This window comes from Anguilla rostrata, chromosome 8, assembly GCF_018555375.3.
Source record: "Anguilla rostrata isolate EN2019 chromosome 8, ASM1855537v3, whole genome shotgun sequence".
NCBI lineage: Eukaryota > Metazoa > Chordata > Actinopteri > Anguilliformes > Anguillidae > Anguilla > Anguilla rostrata.
The window spans coordinates 20,939,986-20,961,281 of NC_057940.1; the positions used below are offsets into that span (position 1 = coordinate 20,939,986).

Consider the following 21,296-nt stretch of genomic DNA (forward strand, 5'->3'; position numbering starts at 1 on the left):
TACACATTTTTAAATAGGAGACTGAATACTAAATGCAATGTTACATGTTTTATATGAACAATTTAATACTTTCCAATTGCTCTGTTAAGCACCTCAAAGCATTTATATCATTATTGGTTAATTAAGGGCAAAACATACCAGATATAGCCCAGCTCTGTTGTAAAGTGCATATTACTTTGAATTTAATTTCACCTGATTACTTCAGTCTGATTTGCCGATTTTGAAAACAAACAAACAAGTAGATCCTGCAGCTCCAGGGTAAGGGTTGCAGACGATCTGTGCTCTTTGCTATTAGTTTCGCACTGATGTTTTTTTCAGCAATTACATTCCATGGCTTTAAGAAAACAATGGACTATGTGACGTGGAGAAGAAAAACGAGGGAAAGTTTTTTTAAAAATTATCTTTCCCTTTTTGGGTAAATTATGCGTTGGAAGCATGGCTTATTGTGGGCCTTTGCTGTCATTTAACGCTTGTTGGCTGACTACGTCATTGAAGGAATGTAGCCGTGCCACATTCGGCCGATAGGTGGCCTAACGTATTGCATTGAACGTTAGAATTATATCCTAATATCGTAGGATAAAAAAAAAAAACAGTAGCTAGCTCGCTAGCTGCCGTAGCAAAACATGCAGAAATATGAGAAGCTTGAGAAGATTGGAGAGGGTAAGTGTGTAGCTGGCTCATTCATTTATTTAGGTATTTTTGCGTTTTTGTATGGGAGGAGGGGATGCATTCAGTCGCAGTTGTGACTGTGGCTGAATGTCTGGCCTATTTTAACTCCGTAAGCCTCGGATGTCGAGTACAAAGCTATTAGGTGCTGTGGTTTCTTGACGACGCCTCATTCGATTGTCTTTGCTGGCCAGAAAATACGCATCCACTATATTGTTACCATTCTGATGCGAATGCATTTTTAGCGAACAAGCTAATTGCAAGGAACCACATAGTGTGCCTGGGCTGTCAGCTGCTTTGTTTACGTTATCTCGCTGGCTAGGTAGCTAGATGGGTAACATTAGCTAGTCGGCTAACAGCTAGCTAATTTAAGTATGAGCTAAGAGTTAGCCTGCCAGTAACGGGAGCTACATATCGCCTACCGATTCGATAGAGGTATAGCCATCGATGTCACCTAGCTAGCTAGCTAGCAAATGCCCAGTATTGTGTTGTAGACTACTGCTAACGTAGGTTGTAAAGCTAGTGTTGTAGCTAGCTTTAATTAAGATAAGGTTCCTAGACTACGGGTTTAGGAATTAAGTTTACGTTAAATAACGTTAACTATGCCAGTTGTTTAGGTTAACTGCATTGAAATTGTTAGTTAATAATAGAGATAGCTATTACTAGGTAATAGTTCGATAGCTAGCTGGCTACCCAGCGAAATAAATTTTACTTTTCTCACGCTAGCTAGCTAAAATTAGCTGATTAGCTTGCTAGGCATCATCATAATATGTTACAGGTGACTTGAAAGCTGATTTAACAAAGGTTCACGGGCTTTATTCATGTAGCCATGTAGAATAACGCCCTGACATTAATAAGTCAGCTAATAATGTTTCCAATGAAATGTCATAGGCATTTTGTGTATAGCCTGGACCTGATCTTGATACTGATCTTTTATCATACTGCCTCGCCAACCAACGCAATGGCCACAGTGCTAACTTACTTGGGTTGAATAGTAGCCACCGTTAGCTTCTAGTAGATGGATAGCCGGGGCATGCATGCATAGTGTCATCATGTTGTTACTGTGAATAACACACTGAGTGTCCTCAAATGAAGCACGAAAGGTTAACTCTTTGAAGAGCGAATCGCTGCATCGATATAGCCACCGCATACATTGTTCATTGCATTAATTTTGATTTTATGATCCTGTTTTTGTCTTCATGCAGGGACTTACGGAACAGTCTTCAAAGCAAAAAACAGAGAAACTCATGAGATTGTAGCTCTCAAGAGAGTCAGATTAGATGATGACGACGAGGTATGTGGTGAAACAGTTTTGCAAGAAAAAGAAATTAAGTAAAGGGGCAATAAATATTTGTATTCACATTATCTCGTGCTTCTCTTTTATAGGGAGTTCCAAGTTCAGCATTGCGGGAAATCTGCTTGTTAAAAGAACTTAAGCATAAAAATATAGTCAGGTACGTCTGTGAAGGCTGCTCTCATGCCAATGTTTTATTTGGTGATCAGAAGGGGACTTTATACAAATATAGCATGATATTGTGCATATAAATATGTGGCTTTAGTAGACCTGTTATATTTTGCACTTTTTGTCTTTGGGTGAGTACTTGGCATTTTATTAATCTGTTGTCTGTACCGATTAAACTGATGGTGCTTCAGCCACGTGCAAATAAGTTTACTTTAATCATTTGAAATAAGCATGCAGTGAAGGACTCAAGCAAAAACACAACATATGAATCTAACAGGGCAAAGCTACTTTGGTATTATGATTTTTTTCCCCAGGCCTAAGCAGGATGGGGTTTGCATCATTTATACTTTGGCCTTCCTGCAAAATGATTGTGATCATTTCATGTTTGTCTTTTCTCTCAGGCTGCACGATGTCCTACACAGTGACAAGAAGTTAACATTAGTGTTTGAGTACTGTGATCAGGTAAGGAGTGCGGGTGAAATGGAGGTCGGGCCATCTGTTTGATCGCATGTGGTGCCTTCCCACTTCCTCTTCCCACAGTGTCATATCAATACCTCCAGGAAATATTGCCAAAGCACTCTGTATGGATACTGCGTAAAGCTTCATGGCTACACAACCATTGCAGATTTGACCAACCATTGCACACTTCTTTGCGGATGGCTGTGTTATTCTGAATAATTTCTGAAAGTTATTGCTGTGCTGTATCGATGTGATTTGACATTTGCCCACAATTTAACCTGAGAAATAAATTACAAGCCAGTTACAGTGATGCTGGTGAAGGCAACTATGTGATTTAGTGGCTGGGGCGCTGGACTTGTAATGAGTGGCACAGGTTCCTACATCCAGCTAGAACAGTGTTCTTATACAGTACCGCTGAGTTCTAAAAAACCTTCGTAATTAATTTTCATTGCCTCATGTAGCCTAATAGATAATGTGCTGTGGATTAGTGAGTAGGGAACCACATAACTGTTATGAGAATGCTGCAGGCTCAAAATTCCTAATGGGGCAGTGCTGTTGTACCCATAAGCAATACATTTAACTTTGATTGCTTTATTAAGTATCCTAGTGTGTAAGTGGAATGCACAATGTAATACATAGCATATTAGTCACAGTGGATTGGTGCATTTGCTGAGCAGATTTTAAAAAGAAAATACACATTATCTTGCGCAGTATGTCAGCTATGCAAGCATTTTGTTGTATGTCACGTATTGTAGAACAGTGTTTATTGTCAAAGCAGTTTAATGTAGAGGCATCAATGTTTATTTTGAAATGATCTGAATGCAGGATAATAAAAAAAAAAGTACTCATTATTTCCACAGGATTTGAAGAAATATTTTGACAGCTGCAATGGTGACTTGGATCCCGAGACAGTGAAGGCAAGTCAAATTCTAATTTCCCTCTTTTTCAGTTTGATTATTTTTAATATTAAAACATGACAACTGTAACAGGGCTGGTTGTCAGATTAGGGGATTCTCATCTCTGCAATTCCATTGCCTTCAAAACTATTTTGTCTTGCATCTGTGAAGAGACCTTTTTGCACCAGTGTTGAATGATAAAGCTAATTAAATGTGTGTTTTCATTGACACCAAGCTCAACACAAGGCAACTGTAAAATACGCCAGCTCAACGGCCACAAATATGAATATAATGAAGGGAACAGCAAGCACATTGCTGTTATCTGTAAATAGGATTTTCCATGCAGTCTCTAGAATAAGGCGACCTTATTGAGTTCAGTACAGTAATTGACTATTGCTTTCCATTACCAATATCTCTCCTCTCTCTCTGCAGTCATTCATGTACCAGCTGTTGAAAGGACTGGGCTTCTGTCACAGTCGGAATGTGCTGCACAGGGATCTTAAACCGCAGAACCTCCTCATCAACCGAGTGAGTGGAGGGGAGATGTTTTTATGTATTCACTTTTTTAATTTCATTTAAATTTATTTTTTGGAGTGGCTGAGCAATCGCTGAGGTCTGGAATCCATAATAATAGCGATAATGTGAGGCAGATTTTCAGTGATTACAGCTGCTGCCGTTGTCGTTTTCTTTGCATGAAAAACAAAAGTGTAAAGAAAAGGATAAATACATTTCCAGTGAGTGTGAAGCTGAAAGTCCTCATTGGAAGGAAAAGCACTGTGGCATTTTTAATCCGCTAGGAACACAATGCGTTTAATCAGACTGCAGAGACCCGGCCACCATCACAATCTACAGAAGCGCAATTAACACTGTGCTGTTTTGTATGTCTCGCAGTTGCATTCTGTAGTTTAAAACATCTGAGCACACTGGCAAGAAAAAAACAAGTGGGGTAATGCAGCACCAGCCGTAGGTTTCAGCAGTGGTGATCCTAAATTTCATAACTGGGTCGAAGTGCTCACTCTGACTCCGGTTTGTCAGAAAGAAAACCCATGCAGTGCAATCCTAAGAATGCTTTCTTCTGATTTAAAGCAGAGATGGGCAATGAGGGCCGTATTTGTTTCTGGTTTTCATGCACACTACTGGCCCTAATTAGGCTATATAATTAGCCCTAACAGTTACGCCACCTGACATTTATCTACATTTCTTGATAAGCGCGTGAATGACAGCCAAAGACTGTTGTTGTATCCCTATATGAAACGTTTTCCTGTGATCTGATCTGCAAGTGAACCAGCGTTGGTGTATACAGCCAGTTAGCTCGTTTAGCCAGAGTAATTGGTGGAAAGAGAGACCAGCATACAGTACAAATCAGCCATTCAGGATCAGAGTGGTCTATCCCTGATTTAAAGCCTTCACCGTGGTTCCAGGCTTCATTACGGGGATTTCTGTAGGTGTGTTGGGAGAACTTTTATGACGCGAGTAAGGAAAAGTGAAGCAAGACTGCTGATTTTTCACTGCAGTTAATTACAGTTTGGATCTAGACAAATTACGGAGAGGGTGCTGCATTAAAGCCAGTCATCTTTTTGGCATTAATCATGGTGTTGGAGCCCTCGTAACTGAGTCCTGCTCCCCTTGTGCTGGAGAGAGAGACCACTACATCTGGGCACAAGACCAGTTCCCTAATCATTATGCCACACTGCCTTTATTAAGATAGAAACAGAAATGGTTTCTTTCTTAGAATGAGCCGGGCATAACAGTTAAAACTGGAGCTTTACAGCACAGTACAGCTTGAGGTTGTAAAACTCCGTTAAAGCCTGTGCCGTGTACTGGCTCATTCCCATTTGGATGCTAGGCAATCGGCACTTTGCAGACCTGCCCCTCAGTGTTCTCGACCGTCTGTAACTTCCTCTCTGGCTGTGTGGTCGTTTTTCTCTCTCAGAACGGTGAGCTGAAGCTGGCTGATTTTGGGTTGGCGCGGGCCTTTGGCATTCCGGTGAGGTGTTACTCCGCCGAGGTAAGTCCCACAAAATTTCCCTGGCAAACGGCGGCAATTCACTGTCGCCAACAACCTCCCAGCACTGTGTTCGTGGAACTCTTGTAGTTACTTATTTTTCACAGGAAGACGTGCCTTATTAAATGATGTATTCTGTCCCCAGAGCAAAGGGTCCTGTCTGCAGGTGCACGTGACGATTGTGTCAAATGTTCGTAGTGACAGGACTGTTGAAGGAGTAACGTTTTGTTTCTCCCCCACAGGTGGTGACGTTGTGGTACAGGCCGCCGGATGTGCTGTTTGGCGCCAAGCTGTACTCTACCTCTATTGACATGTGGTCTGCAGGCTGCATATTCGCTGGTACGTTCTCACCATCTCCGTCTGTGCATAGTACTGCTCCTAATCTTTGCTGTCAAACAGTGGTGAATATTGTTTATTTTAAATGCCAAGTTTACTATTTATTATATAATACATACAGTTGTGTGTATTATCACTCCAGAGCTCTTTTTCCATTCTGAACAATATGTAAGTCATTTAACTTGGCTGTAATAAATTGGCTGCGTTTGATTGAAGCTTGCAATTAATTTTTGCTTTCAAACAGTCAGTGAGTAATTGGACCTGATCCCTGGGTTTTAGCATGAAAGACAAAAAAACCTGATAAGGTCATAATTGGCTTCTCATTTTCAACTGCTGCATGTATATGGGGCAGGGCTCAGATATTACTTGTATGAGACACCAGGTTGCTGCTGGAAGATCTGCCCGTAGAGGTCAGCCTGCCCCCTCAACCAGGTAAATCCAAAACTCCACGGCAGTTTTGGCACTATTTTTCAGAGGATAAATTAAACCAAAGCCTGACTTACCACGCTCATCTAAGTGCTTTTACAAATAGAAGGGGTGTCATCCCTTCTGGTCAGTGTTCTGGTCCTATGGTCAAACTGGCTCTGCACCCATGATGAAATAACTCTGAAAAAGAAACCTGAGTTGATCTTCCTGATTAAACAATAGTTAAGTAAGAAAATAAATCAAGGATAAAAACTAGCTATGACCAACCAGACCTTTTTCCTGGGTTCCAATGGTATCGTGTTTCATTGGTATCGTATCTTTATATTACCACTCCACCTTATTGCGGTGTGGTGAGACATGGTCAGGTCTTGAGAGGTTGCCACATCATCATCATCTGTTGGTTTACTCCGACAATTACCTAATGCTGAACTGCTACCAAAGAGCCCACCATCTTTGACATTCTGTGGATTGGTAGTGGAACTTGCACCCTTTCAGTTGTATGGCTAACCAGAATGCACTAATAATCTTTTTGGTTTTATTTGCTTTTTATGCGCAGAGCTGGCAAATGCTGGAAGACCCCTATTTCCAGGAAATGATGTCGATGACCAGTTGAAGAGGATCTTCCGATATCCTTTGAATTGTTTGTGAACATAATTTAAATGGGACCCTCCCAGTAACTGTTAGTATTATCTAGTTATTATTTTGTTATTGAATGTGTAAGACTGGTAGAAAAAAGTACAATGCAGGAACTGAATGAAAGGTGTCCTTTTTTCTGCAGAAAGTGAGCCCCCGTTCGCACAACATGATGTATGTCCACAATCCCATGGATTGGCAGTCCCTCTGAGGATTAATATCATTTGTGTCACGTCATTCCTCTTTACCTTAAGCATTAGAGAGTCATACTCATTACGTTTTACTGGTTCCTAAATAAGGTTAATAAGGGTAGATTTATTACTTCTGAGAGAAAGCTCAGGCAGAACTCATTCCTCATGCCCAGGCCCCCACCCATCTAAATTACAGCATTAGCTATTTAATATAAAATTAGTTATGTTAGTAAAAGTACAATTATTACAAATATAATTCATCCAGTCATTCTAACCCCAACTGATGTTTCCTTAATTCTATGCTACATTGTTGGGAACCCCAACCGAGGAGCAGTGGCAAACTATGACCAAACTCCCTGATTATAAGGTATCAGTATTATGAGTATGATGGTGGCTGTTATTATCAACCTGTTGTTGATAATTCGATTAGTCGACTCATGATTGTATTTCAGGGCCTTCCAGTAATAACAGAAAGTGTTTGGGCAAGAGATGCAGCTGGCTGTATGCTGAGATTTATAAGGGATGATGCCATCATTGAACCTCAAATCATATATAGCTGCATAAGGAATTTCTTTCTGTTTCAAAACAGATGAGGTCATTTTTAAGCCCACTCTGGGCTGCTTTTGAAATTGAAACTGTTAACTAGTTCTCACATGCACCATTGAAGCACACATTAAGCATACTTGGAAATTTGAAAAAAGGGGGAAAAAACATTTTAATTAGCATTGTAAAGTTATCATTTCTTAAAATGGTTTTTCAGTTTTAGCATGTTTTGAACATTTAGAACCTGGCAGCTTCACAATGACTGGTATGGGGACACTTGGGACTTGCAGTCTAAAGAGAGAACATACATTTCAAGTCACTCAAAAGCAGCCTGCACAGCAACATTACGCCTCCAGAGGTTAAGCGCATGTATATTACCTGATTATTCTTCAAAAAAAGATTTCCTCTTATTTTCTGTTGGAATTGGCACGTGCAACATTGGCCCCCGAAGGAAATTGTGGCATGGCTTCCTATATCAACATAACTGTACTGATCCTTGGAAGAGAAGAGCTTGTGTTGCTTGATAACCAAGAAGGAAATAGCTTAGTGTGGCAGATGTAGTTTAGTGCAGGGTGAACTATAATGTTTATACTGTTTATTAGAGGGAAACTGTTTGGCAGCAAGGTCATAGTCTTTGTTGATAGTATTTTAAACAAGTAGTTGCATTTGTTTTTGCAGAGGATTGATTGCCAAGACAGGCAGCCAGACAACCCATGAGTCTTTGATCATTCTAATTTGGCTGTCTGTGTAAATGTCAAACCCTGGTAGAAACTCTGAAAACGTAATGATACCATTCAAGCTTTTTCGAGTTACTCGAAGCACATTTTCATGGCTTTAAACCACAATGTCTGAATGCCCCCATACCCACCACTAAGCAGACTGGTCCTCACCCGTAAAAAATCAGTAAAAATACTCATCAAGAATATCCTCCCTTGCACAAAAAAACTGTCTGGGTCAATCAAAATCATAGACTGTAACTGGACCAATTAAAAAGAAACCCTAGGAAATTAAATATCACTTGATAGTAGCTGGTTTTTATGGCACTGTGTAGTTATTGGTGATTATATATAGATGAACTAACATTTAAATAGGGGCAAAACATACATAAAACTTTAAAGATGAATTTCCTCCTCATCAACCCAACCCCCATCCCCCCCTCCACCCCCCCACCCCTTCCCAAAAAAACCCTATCTTGCTTTAAGGGAGTCATGCCAGGAAGATAGCAGCTGTAGTACAGGTCATAAAAGTGCTAATGTGTTCTTCTGTCGGAAGTATTTCTGAAATGAGCACTTGGGCTGCCATAGGCTATATGTTTCATTTTTATGAAGTATATCTTTAATGAGGATACCATATCTTTCCTCCAATTTAATGTACAATATGGTGATACTGGATATCGGTACATTCCAAATATAGTATTTCAGGCTTCAATTCAGCCTTATCCCAGTTCACTATGTTCTCAAATTTGAGGAAGGAATTTAAAGAAGTGACACAATTTTTCAGTCCTTTGTAATTTATTTCCGCAACAGCCAAACTTGCTGGATTATGTGAGTGTACAGGGCTCTACACTAAGTTGAAAATCTGGTTTTTTATTTTTGTAAAAAGCTATATAGGATTCAATTGTGTTATAGGAAATTGTAGGAATGACTAGTTTCCCTTTAAATGCTGTGTGCTGTTCTTGATGAGTTTCTCTTCCTCCTCACAGCCGTACCCCATGTATCCAGCCACGACTTCACTGGTGAATGTTGTTCCTAAGCTTAGTGCCACAGGGCGGGACCTGCTGCAGGTGGGTGTTGAAGCATCGCAGGCAAATTCACATACAATCTTCTAAGCTTTCTCAGGAGTCACAATACTTTGTCAAACTGTTTTCCCGAGTTTGTGCATCAGTGTCATTGTCAACTTCTAGAGCAGTGACCGATATGGAACTTTATTTATTTATTTATTTATTTATTTATTTATTTATTTATTTATTGTGGTCCTACTAATGAAAATGGTGGAAATATGCTTTGGCTGTTTTCAGTTACTAAGAGTCTCTAGCACATGGTCACCTGCTTTCAGGTGTTTTTGCAGGTTTGGATGTAGCAAAAACTGGGACTATCTCTGGCAGTCCAGGAAAAGGGCTGCCTATGCCTGATCTAACTCATCCATTCACATGTGGGTTTTCGTGTTGCGCTGACCCGCACCCTCTTCTCAATCTTGTGTTTCGTCAGAATCTGTTGAAGTGCAATCCAGTCCAGCGTATCTCGGCAGAGGAAGCCTTACAGCACCCCTACTTCGCCGACTTCTGCCCCCCATAGACGTTTGGCTACCCCCGCCCGCCGGGCTCCTTTCACATCCAACCAAACGGTCACAACCCAAACAGGGTACTGCTCCCCCCCCCCCCTATACACATCCACCGGGCATCAGGAATGCAGTCCTCGCGGGACTTTAGGTTTTCTGCCATTCATCTCTCTTTCTGTCTACTGCTTGCATCAGGGGGCTTTTGCTTTACGGTCGAGGTAACGGCGGCCATCCCCTCACACAACATGGGCCCTCCTTCCACACAGCACGGCTTGATGGCAATAAGTAAAGCGAGGCCCAGCGGGGGCTCCAAATCGCCTTAATGACGACAACCCAGTACCAACACTGAGCCATTTTGTCTCCACAAGGGTGAACTTGATTAAATCAGACATTTTGAATCATTGATGAAACCCCCGCCGCAGAAATGTCTGGCAATTTACGTGCTGTACTTTTTTTATTTTCTTTTTTTTTTTCTCATCACTTCTTAGCATTTTTAGGTTAGATAGCAGAAGATGGTAAGATGGTAATGGACTAAATTTCTCACACTGATGATGAAAAAAACAAGACAGTTTAGAAGCACAATGCTGCACACTCCAGAAGCCAATTTCAACCAAACCGTTACTCAGCAATGGGAATTCATCGTTACAGCTTTCAGTTTGGTGCCGTACAAATATGCCTTTTACCACTTACTAAAATGCATTTGAGATTTGTGTAATTTAATGGAAAAAGATGTTATTTATCTTGGCGTATTGTAATTGTACAGGCTTCTAGTCCTCCATATTAGAACCCATTTTTATTGTAATGCACTTTCAGTATCTTAAGGGCAACATTTGTAGCTTTTTTCCTTTTTTTTTTTTTTTTTTTTTTTTAATGACTTGCTTATAAGTCGGTTGAACACTGAAGGTGGAGGTGTCCTACTCAGCCACTGTTGGTTTTGAATATTTTTTTGAAGAGTGGACCATAATTAATTCAGACGTTTTTTTAAATCCTTTTTTGTTGTTGCTGTTATCTGGTATTATTGAATTGTTGTCTTTATGTTGAAACTGCTACCGCAATGGATGAAAAAAAATAATTGCTCCTCATTGCAAAAAATGTAATGTTTTTTCAATACATTTGAGCAAATTTGAGAAACAATCAATCCTTCAAATTCAGTGAACATTATACAGAGTATGAAACATTCTGTGCAGCAAAAGTTCACTAACGGGTATTTCATGTTTGGTGTGTAACTTGTGTGAATGAACCAGTGTTACTGTTTTATCCATGCTATAAAGTAATTAAAAAAACAACCTGTTACTTAATACACAATTAGCCGCTCATGTTGGTTATGAAAGGTGTATTTTTTTCCATCCGATGTTTGCCAGGATGCTTCATCTGCATTTGCAGTATTGTTTCAAAAGTAGTTTCTACTTAAAATGATTCCAGTTGTTTAGAATGGTATTTGATTGGCTGTTTGCCTGCATTGATTCAAATAGATGCAAAATGTTTTGAGAATAGGTCTATTAGTCTTTCAAAATGAAAACATTACATCTATTGGAAAGCCATTATGAACAAATTAATAAATCTGGTAAGCACTACATTGAGCCTGCATAACATCAGGTTTTTTATTTCATTTTTTAAAATTATTTTGAGAATTTTATCATTATGATTGGCAAATGGGTCATGCTGTTTCACATTAGGGAAAGTACATGAAGGTTTCAAAAGAATGTTTTGAATTGGACTACTGTATTATGTTGTCATTTGACATGCTAGTCACTAACAGACCTGGCACCTTCTGTGGTAGTTGCCAAGTAAGCCAAATTGCTAAGCTAAACCATGGACATTCATTTGTATTTGGTTTGTATTTGTTCTGTGGAAGGTATTGAACCCTTGGATTTTAACAAACACTACATCACATAAGAATAGTCTAGATCTGACTCTGCTTATAGCAAATGATGAAATGATTGGGTAGGAACGGTTTGGAGTTATGACACTATAATTTGTGGCACGTGTATGTTTTCAGTCTGGTGTTCGAAGCATTGATTGATAATTTGACAAGTGGACTATTGGTCCATGAAGGGTATATCATTCCTGGCTGTGAAAAACATAACAAGAAAATCCAGTTCTGACATGTAGGACTGCAAACCTTTTCTACTTCATGACGACACATCAATGAAACTTTGGAATGATGGTGAATGTTTCTTTCCATTTAATCCAGTCTGTTTCCTCTCACTGTCAGTGATGCCATTTCTGTGGTCTATACATAAACATTGTACTTCGTTAAATATTTAATAAATTAGAGACAAACTCCAAGCCATGCAATTTAACCCTTTTTTCATCAAATTGACACCCCCCGATTGTGTTTTTGCTGAGCCAGTAACCTGACTGTCCATATCCGATCCTTGGAAGTGACAGAATGTAGGGTTCTTTGCGCTTCATTGTGGTATGCTGACCTTCTATGAAGAAATACAAGACACGTGGCTAAGAGAAGGGTTCTTTATTTGATGTATATGTCAGGTCTTAATTCATTCACAAAATATGCAGGTAGTTATTTGCTGAATATATTTATACAGTAAATGGAGTCAGATGAACCAAGCCTTGGTCCCCTAGGCATCTATTCATTGAAATTAAGTTTTAAATGGACATAAATGAATAGGATTTGAAACAAAAAATACACGTGCATAAAAGATTGCATGTATGCATCAAAGAGAATCCATTCATGCACTTCTGAAACAAATTAGTGACTGTTGAAAAGTTATTTTATTTTAGTTTTGTATAAAATACCCCTTTCCATTTGGCAGCTTGTTCACCTATATGAAAATTAAAGGTTTTAAATTGAAACTTCTCAGGGTTAAAATCAGTTTTTTAGTTCTCAGTTTGCGTATTTTTTTATCAATTGATGCAAACAAGGAAATCTCAAGGGAAGAAGAAGGGGCCCAATTTGTTAAGACCTAATCATTTACAGATGTTTTAGCACATGCAAACCCAATAACATGACCACTGATTGATCATGGTATTTGTTATGCACCAATCATTGGTTGTGTTATTGATTTCGCATGAGCTAAAAGGTTTTGCATATGTTGAAGGTCTTGTAAATCACGCTTAATGTGTTTGTGGTATATTGTGGCAAGGCTGCTCTGAATCTGAAACACCTACACAAAGGCCTCTAAATTACCTACTTTTAATTCGCTAGATTCAAATTTTCAGATGGCTACAGCCCTCATTGCCTGGTACATGGACGATTGGACAACCCTTCAAACCCAGAAAAAATACATATTATACATAATTTAAAAAAAACCCAGGCTCAGAGATTCATCACTGAGGATGGTAAAATATATCATGGCTTGCCTTGATTGAAACCATTGACTTGTGCACTTAATTTGTTTATCAACAATATGTTCGAACTGCATTTTCTCATTAATTATAGCTGTTTGCATACAAGTCAAAAATTTGTGAGTTGGGGAGGGGGGTGTCAAAACAGTATAACAAGGTGAGGTATAAAATAGGTCTTAATCGTACTTTACTGGATTGTGCTCCAACAAACAGTGCTACCTGCATAGCTTTCACAAGCTACAAACCTTTTTCTTAGGGTGGTAATTGTCAGTCTCTGAAATGTGTATGTTATGACAATGTTATAATTTATGACTATTTGACTATTTATGACTGGTGACTATTTGAAAGAGCTCCACAATAGAGCGTTTTTAGGCTTAAGGTTGCAAGGAGCTTGTGGCTTGCTTCATCTGGCTTCCAGGTACTATAATGATACTAGTAGGTATATACTTGAATATGTTCTCAAACATAGCAGGGTATACACAGGGGTACATGAGACACCAGGGGCACGCAATGAGCATGCAAGGAGGAGCAGAGAGGTAGGGACCACAACAATACGCACTGGACTTTGAGCTGTAAGATTAGAGTACTTCTGACTGAGCTACACTACTGTCTACTAGTAGGCTGAAATTAAGTTGTAAAAATCCATTGAAAACATTTGTGTGAATATACAACCAGGATTTTGCTCTCACTTTGTTGGTTGGTGGATTTTAAAATGACAATCTTTTGCCCTGTTGATAGATTTGGCTTTTTAAATCCTCCATTTATCCTCACTCGGGGTTCTGTTGCCATTCTGTGATTGGCCAGCGGGAAGGAGGGTGGGAGATCAGGTTAGGGGCGTAAACTGAAAGAGGAGACCATGGGCAAGGTTCAGTCTAACTGCAGTGTGCTTTGTGGCTATTAGCCTCGTAACCACTTTGCTCTGTGTAGTCTTTTCTTGCACTGTTTTGCTTTGTTCATTTAGGCGATCACTGAACTTGTGTAAAGGAGAAAAAGTAAATAATCGCTTACATACTTTACAAAAAGTTCAGAACAAATCACATTGTGGGTAGACTGAAAAAGGGCCTATGACGCAACACACTTAAAATGAAGTTAGGACAAATGTGTACACTTCAGGTCTGGTATGCACCATACCCTCAGGTATGTACTCCTGAGATTAAATGTTTATAGAGATTTTCCTCCTCTTTCTTTAAACCCACCCCTCCTACTTACTTTTAGCCTCCAAACTGTAAACTTTCCTTGGCAGTATAAATATATATTGACCGTGGCCACATAATCCTCTAGAAAACAATGTTAGGAATATGGCAACATCCATATTATTTCCCGGTAACACTTCTAGTACATTTTCATTACTACAAGTGGTATACTGTGTGCTTATCGGAACAGCATTCTGAATGAAATTCAGATCAATGGTGAAAATGTGGTCAGCCTTCTGGCAAAATAAAATGCTGAAATAAATTCTAGAATATATTTTTAGATAATCTGTTGTTACCCACAGAGCAGCACATTCATTACTTAACAATAAAATAAACCTTATAAATTGTCAAGCCGTGCTAAATAGATGCCAGAATGTTCCAGAATTCCTCCCAGAATTAGATTTCCAGAGCGACATCTTGCACACTGAGTACATGGTTTTGCTCTCCGTTACCGAATTACAATCACGAAACAGGGATGTCGCACTTCCATTTATTTTACACATTCTGACTGATTGAGCTGCATGAGTTTTTTTAGGCTTGGGGTTTGAGGCTAAGCTTTAGCGCACATGTGGAACCAAGAAATGAAGTGGAAAGTTCAGCACGACACCCTCACAAGCGGAACATGAGGTTGAGTCGTTTCCCGAAGAGAAGGTCTACACATCAGAGGCTTTGTTTTAACAACAGCAGAGTACACACAGGTAAACAGTCATGAAGATAAGTACCATCACTTAATGTCGAACCTGCCTGCATAAATTTGACAGTCATTTTTACGATCATTGTCCACACCCTAATAATTCTTATTTACAGAGATGGTGATATTAACAGTTCATGGTTTGACATTCAGTTGGAGTTGAGTGGAGGATTGTTAGCATTATGTAGCAAATGGATAAATGGACAACAAAATGAGTTGATTGATACAAAGATGGGTACATAATCAAATTGTTAAATTACTACTTATTTAATACATGGGGTCAGTTACACATCACACAGTGCACTGTGTTCTTGTTACATACACTAGAATTCTGTTGAATCCAACAGCTGTTCATATTCATATAACAATGCAGCAAAATAAAACAATGGCCATAAATACATTTTAAGTCAAATAATCTTTTTACAATACCATATCCAATCCATTAATCGGATCATTGTTTGCCTGTTGTGAGATCAGACAATCAGTTTTTGTATCTTAATGTCAGAATTTCAAGGAAGTAAATGTCCCACATAGACTGGAAGACACTTAAGTCCACATCTGGGTTATTTATAAATGGACAAATCTACTACTGAAATTGTAACACTATGTCAATATATATCATTGCATTTCAGCAACAGTGGAAAATAAATGGCAGTCTTTCTTTAGCTGAGTGGTCTGTTTTCTGCTTTTCCAGTCCTGCCAACGTATGATGTGTCCAATAACAATTTTTAGTCTGTGTTTTAGATGGTGTGCAACTAATTTAGTCTGATTCAAAGATGTGTGGGAGACTGGGAAGTCACCTAAACATAGCTTAACACAAATATAACACTGCCAACCCAACGCTCCACTGTACAGGGAATCAAGAGTTTCATAGATCTAAGAACAACATAGTTGTCTCTCTAAAACCTGGTTCTGAGATCAAAAATATGGTGAGGACATAATATGTAATCAGTTGATTTGTTTGATATTTTCCATGAGATTTTTTTTTCTTTTTTGAAACTTAAGATATTTTTAATATATTTAAGATATTTAATGTGGCTTCGGGCATCTTTCCCCTACTTTATTCTTATTCAGTCCTGAATTATACTTATAATATAATCAAGCACAAGAGTCTGAATGTATTTGTTTTTTGTGATATGGTGATTTTGTACTATAGGGAAAGCCCATTAATCATTTAATAAACATTTTTCTTTGACAGAAATAAAGTTCTCAACAGAGAATTCAAGATCAGCAAGGGCTACTAAAGTTATTTTGGGATTCCAAAATGTTTATCCCATAAAGCAGAAATTGAGAGCAGTGAGTGTATGTAGCTAGTATGCCTTATCAAGTCTGAATTTAAAGTAGCCCTGCTACTGAGTGGTATTAATATTTTAACGTTTATGGGTCTGTTTCTCCCAGCAAACATAGTGACATGCATCCTTAAACCTTTGACTGCTTTCTGTCCTGACTGTTTTGTTCAAAAGTTCACAAACAAGCTTTAAATTTTTTTTTTTAATGCCCCTTTGTTTTAAATGGAAAGCAACATACTAGCTAAAACCTTATTAGATCATAATTGTATATTTGACCTGTGATATATTTCCATGATTTAAAAAAAAAGAAAACTTGATAGAAAATCTATTGCTACACTTGTACGTTTTTCTGAATGTTTTTGTTCAAATACTGTAATATTTTCCTTAAAATACCGAAATTAATATATAGTCATTACAAGTGCATGGGGTTTGCCATTTAAAACACTATCCACAGTTGATTGTATATATATTGTGTGTATTATGTAGATTTAATTGGAGTTTGAAATCACTTAAGTTTTTTGTTAAAAAGACAAAAATATTTGAAAATAAAGTGTGCAAAGTATTTGTTTTGATGTACTGTGTTTGTTTAGATACTGATAAACACTAAGACTGATTTATGAAAGCCTGCTGTGGGTCACACAACACTACCCCCTGGATTTAATTTTTAGACACCACCACCCTTTATGCCAATTAAAATGAATGTAACGTTCAAAACAGCTCTTGCAAAGCATGTTCCAGTGAAAGGCAGAATTACATTTTTTTAACAGACTTAGAATCAGATCTTCTTGTCTGATCGTTGGCAGGTGTGGAAACTACCTTCCTTCTCAGCGCTTCTCTGGAGTCTCTGTATTACTGATTTAGGACAATTACTGTACATGTATAAAAACACTAAAAGTGGAAAAAATGGTTTGGTATTTACACAATTAGCTATGTACTTAAGAGTAATATCCTGTCCTGGGCACATGAACACCACAGATCTGCCAGTTATATCAACATTATCCTCCATCAACACAGACCTTTTACATCAATAATTGTGAAAAAAATGAGACAATGTCTTTGCACATCTATCTCACAACCTTCACAGTAATAGAGCTGGTGGGTAGTGCCTTTCGGTCACTCTAACATTCACAGTGATAGGTGGCTGCAGTTGTCAAACTTCTGGGTTGACCAAATCTCCCAAAAGCTTACAGAAAATGTGTTCCTGCTAAGAATGCCACTGTGCTTGCAGCAGAGGCTGTCCAGTGAGTGAGAAAGGCACCACAAAGCACTTGTTTTTAGCCATTCAATGGGAGACAAGATGTTGCAAAGGGGGATTTACTCAGCTTGTGAGTGCTCAGAGGTCTTTGCCCTGCATGTCAAGAACCTTACTTAAAACCTACACAGTCCTTACACATGCACACACACAAGTACATATGAGATGCGTGAATTAATTAAATTTCAAAATGCAGATATCTGTATAAATGAGCCAAAAATGGTTTTGGAACATCTGAAAACAGATCAGAAGTGATTGCTGAAGGTAACATGCTCAAGTAACATTTGGAGAGTGTCTGCTTCATAATGATCTGCTGTTCAGGAGCTGGCTTCATGTATATCCAAGCAAATCTTCAACTGCCTGCTGATGACAACATCAGATAACACAAACAAAATGGAAGCATGAGAACACAAAAATGCCCACCTGCAGATTTCAACATGGTGCCCATTCTTGAGTTTTAGACACACTTTCTATAGAATTTTGTCACTGATCTGGTCTTCTCATCATCCACAGCTTTCAAATCCTGAGCACTCACTGACCAATACACCAGTATTGCCATAAAATGTTCTCATGAAGTAATAATAAATAAAAAAACATAATTCTTCATAATCTGTGTGAGACCAGTGCAACGCTTCCTTCTGTTGCTTATTTTCAATATGACTTTGTATAAGCCTGGCATCCTTTCAGACCGAGAACGGTAGCCAAATTGCCTGGCAAAGTGGTATGTATAGCCAGTCCCCTCAATCACATTAATCAGCAACAGCAAGTGAAAGATATGACCAGTTGAGCTTTCAGCAGGACTATGTGCCTGTACATCTAAAAATGACTTAAAATTCAATATCCCGACAATGATGGCGAGGTGATGTTGGTGATTTTGTGAGGGCAAAGTGATGTCATTGGTGTGTACAAAAGGAGCAAATAATTTCCAGTCAGGCCTCCAAGGTGCTAAACTATAGCCACAGACAGAAACCTTCCCACAGTGTATCCACTGCTTATGTAATCTCATATCACATGACCCATTTACCAAGTACAAATGACAACCTGTGGCCACTTATTCTCTCCTCTTACAAACTGAGGAACCATTACTAAGCCAAACATGCTCAACTTTTTTGACCAAAGATTTTGTTAAATCTATTTCTTGAATTCAGAGCAGATGGACTGTTCGGGATATGTTACACTTCTGAAATGGAACCTTTCCAAAACTGGCATGGCTTCTGTGTGCCCCACCCATAAAACATAAGCTTCAGGTATAGGTGCTGTCTGACTTCAAACAGTCAGATAGAGATCACCAACTCAAAGACTGGCTTCATAAAGGTGCAGTAATAGACTTCAATAACTGCTGAGGATAAAAGGCCTGGTCAAGTGCTCTCCTTGGAGTGCTGTTCCACCTGTAGGAGCCAAGGACAGGAGTCTTTGTGTGTTTTCTTCCTCTCCTACCACATATCCAGCAAGGAAAACAGTTCCTCGCGAGTGATCCTCAGTTGAATCTTTTATCCTCAAACAAAAAAACTGGCAAATACAGAACAGCTGCGGCAGGGTCGTCCGTGGTTGGCCTGTTTCATTGTCCCAGGAGTGCTGTACTTTTTTAACAGCACGTGGAATTACTCTGCAAGAGTGAGCATGAACATGATTTCTGATTCCACAGGATTAACGACAGAAACAAATGGCGGATAAGTGATGGCTGAAGATTTCAGTTCAACCTGAGTTCGGTTTGGAAGTTTTTGTTTATTTGAATGGTATTATTTTTTCTAATTCTATTCAGGCTTTGATAGGTTTTTCGCTATTTAAATATTTCATCATAATTTCTTTTTTCATAATATGTATAATTACTGTCACAGTTTGATGTCGACCCCCGGTTTCCCCTGGACCACCCCTCCCCACCACCCAAACCAACCCCCCCGCCCCAGCTTTATGTCGTCAACAGGCAAACTCTTCGAAGTTGCCTAGAGTCGGGTGACGAGGTAACATGTTCGGCGTGAATCCGAGACTGTCCGAGTGACTCCGGAGTGTGTCACAGGTACTCTGCAAAAGAAGAGCGGGGAGGGGAGGGGGGAGGGGGGACGGGGTCAAAAGTTCAAAGTGTTAGGGGAGGGGGTAATGACGGAGAGGTAGTGACAGTATGGAGGCGGCAGACAGTATGCAGTGAACAAGCAATGTGGGGGGGGGGGGGGGTGTTAGAACCAGATGATGATCAAAAATGACAGGAGAGACAGGGGGTGGAAAGGAGAGAAAGAAATGAATGGAAAATTACATGTCATGAATCGGGCAAGTCACAATCAGTGCACAAGGGAAGGGCACAGTGATAAGCAGTGGAAAACACCAAGGCCAAGTGAATGTAAAAAGAAATGAAAGAGATGCACCCACAGACCAATGTGAGCAGTAAGAACCAGGAGATGGGAGCAGAGATGAGTTTGTCAGCAGGACGGGTGACATTCAGAACAATTGCGTGTTTGAATTTCATTGAGTATCGAAAGGAAGGATGAGGAAGAAGGGGGGATGGATGTGAATGGTTTGAAGGTAGGAAGGGAGGAGAGAAAGAAATTGTTTGTTTTTTTAGTTATGCTTCTTGTGCTCAATGTAACCACAGGGTTGATTTTGGACTGTGCCAGGGTTGCGGACATTAATTAATCGATGCCGATATCAGCCAGAATTGACTGCTGGTATACTTGCAGTGGCCAGTAGAACCTGCAGACTGAAATCCATTTTACAGCATAAGCTCATTGTATGCAGACCTGTGATGACATCACAAAGGAATGCATCTAGTGATGTCATAGGTCACAGGTTCCATGACAATGGCCCCCCTAAAATGGACTTTAATACTGCAGGGACAGCTTTTTCATTTTTAAATCATTTTACAGAATATGTAATACAAAAGTCCCCACATTTTTTTAACCATAAACTAAGAAATTACTCTTCAACCATTATGATACTACCGATATTATGGGTTTGTGGACATGTAGACTACAGGGAATATTTTCTTCTCTTCTTCTGAAATGTTTTGATTCTTTTCAATATTATATCTTTCATTCAAAACCCTCTGCAATAATTTAACATTATGCAACATCCTAATCTTGACCAGTTCTTGGGAGCAATTACATTAAATAAAAATATCTTAATTTCAACATTAAAAAGATTAATGCAGTAAGAAGAAAACCTTCTGCTATTACCTGGCTACCACATAAGGCCTCACTTCAGGCTTTTCTGAACAAATACAAATTTATGTTAGCCAAATTAATGGGCCCACTCTGCTTTTCTGCTTTCAGCTGGCTTGACTGAGTATGCATTTAGTCATGATTTATTAGCACTGCTAAATAGCAGTCATAACTTTTAACGGTACTATTGGAGGTGAAATCATAATGCTGGGTTTCATGGCACCTCAAAACAAATGTGTATGTGTGTGTGTGTGTATATATATATGTATATATATATATATATATAATAATAGAGAACCCTGTAAATATATAACTTATTTATGGGGTTCTCTATTTGTTAAGTGAATATGTTTTCTGTGAGAACATTGTGCATTAACATTGTGCCACCTGTTTATTTATTTATTTATTTACTTTTTACACTGCCTGAACCCAAAGATAGTTTTGGCAGCGTGAAAGGACACTCGTTTTCAAATAGCAAAAGCAAAGACAATACAAACTGCACAGAAGAAGCACTGC

General features: G+C 39.0%; 2 protein-coding genes across 11 annotated transcripts in view; one reads left to right on the forward strand and one right to left on the reverse strand.

The window, feature by feature from the left end:
- Positions 1–497: 497 nt before the first annotated feature.
- cdk5 (cyclin dependent kinase 5) lies at positions 498–11,199 on the forward strand. The gene is made up of 12 exons (XM_064347025.1): positions 498–660; positions 1,872–1,960; positions 2,053–2,120; positions 2,530–2,590; positions 3,448–3,504; positions 3,916–4,011; positions 5,417–5,491; positions 5,731–5,827; positions 6,807–6,876; positions 7,381–7,441; positions 9,320–9,400; positions 9,825–11,199. The coding sequence occupies exons 1-12, from the start codon at positions 624–626 to the stop codon at positions 9,909–9,911; spliced, it is 879 nt and encodes a 292-aa protein (XP_064203095.1). The 5' UTR covers positions 498–623; the 3' UTR covers positions 9,912–11,199.
- A 1,153-nt stretch (positions 11,200–12,352) lies between these two features.
- The window catches only part of asic1c (acid-sensing (proton-gated) ion channel 1c), a 324,712-nt gene continuing 315,768 nt past the window's right edge, over positions 12,353–21,296 (reverse strand). For all 10 annotated transcript variants that reach the window (XM_064347023.1, XM_064347020.1, XM_064347022.1 and 7 more), the window contains one exon: positions 12,353–19,650. In XM_064347023.1, coding sequence (XP_064203093.1) covers positions 19,572–19,650 — 79 coding nt within the window. In that variant the 3' untranslated portion in view covers positions 12,353–19,571. The remainder of the gene's footprint in view (positions 19,651–21,296) is intronic.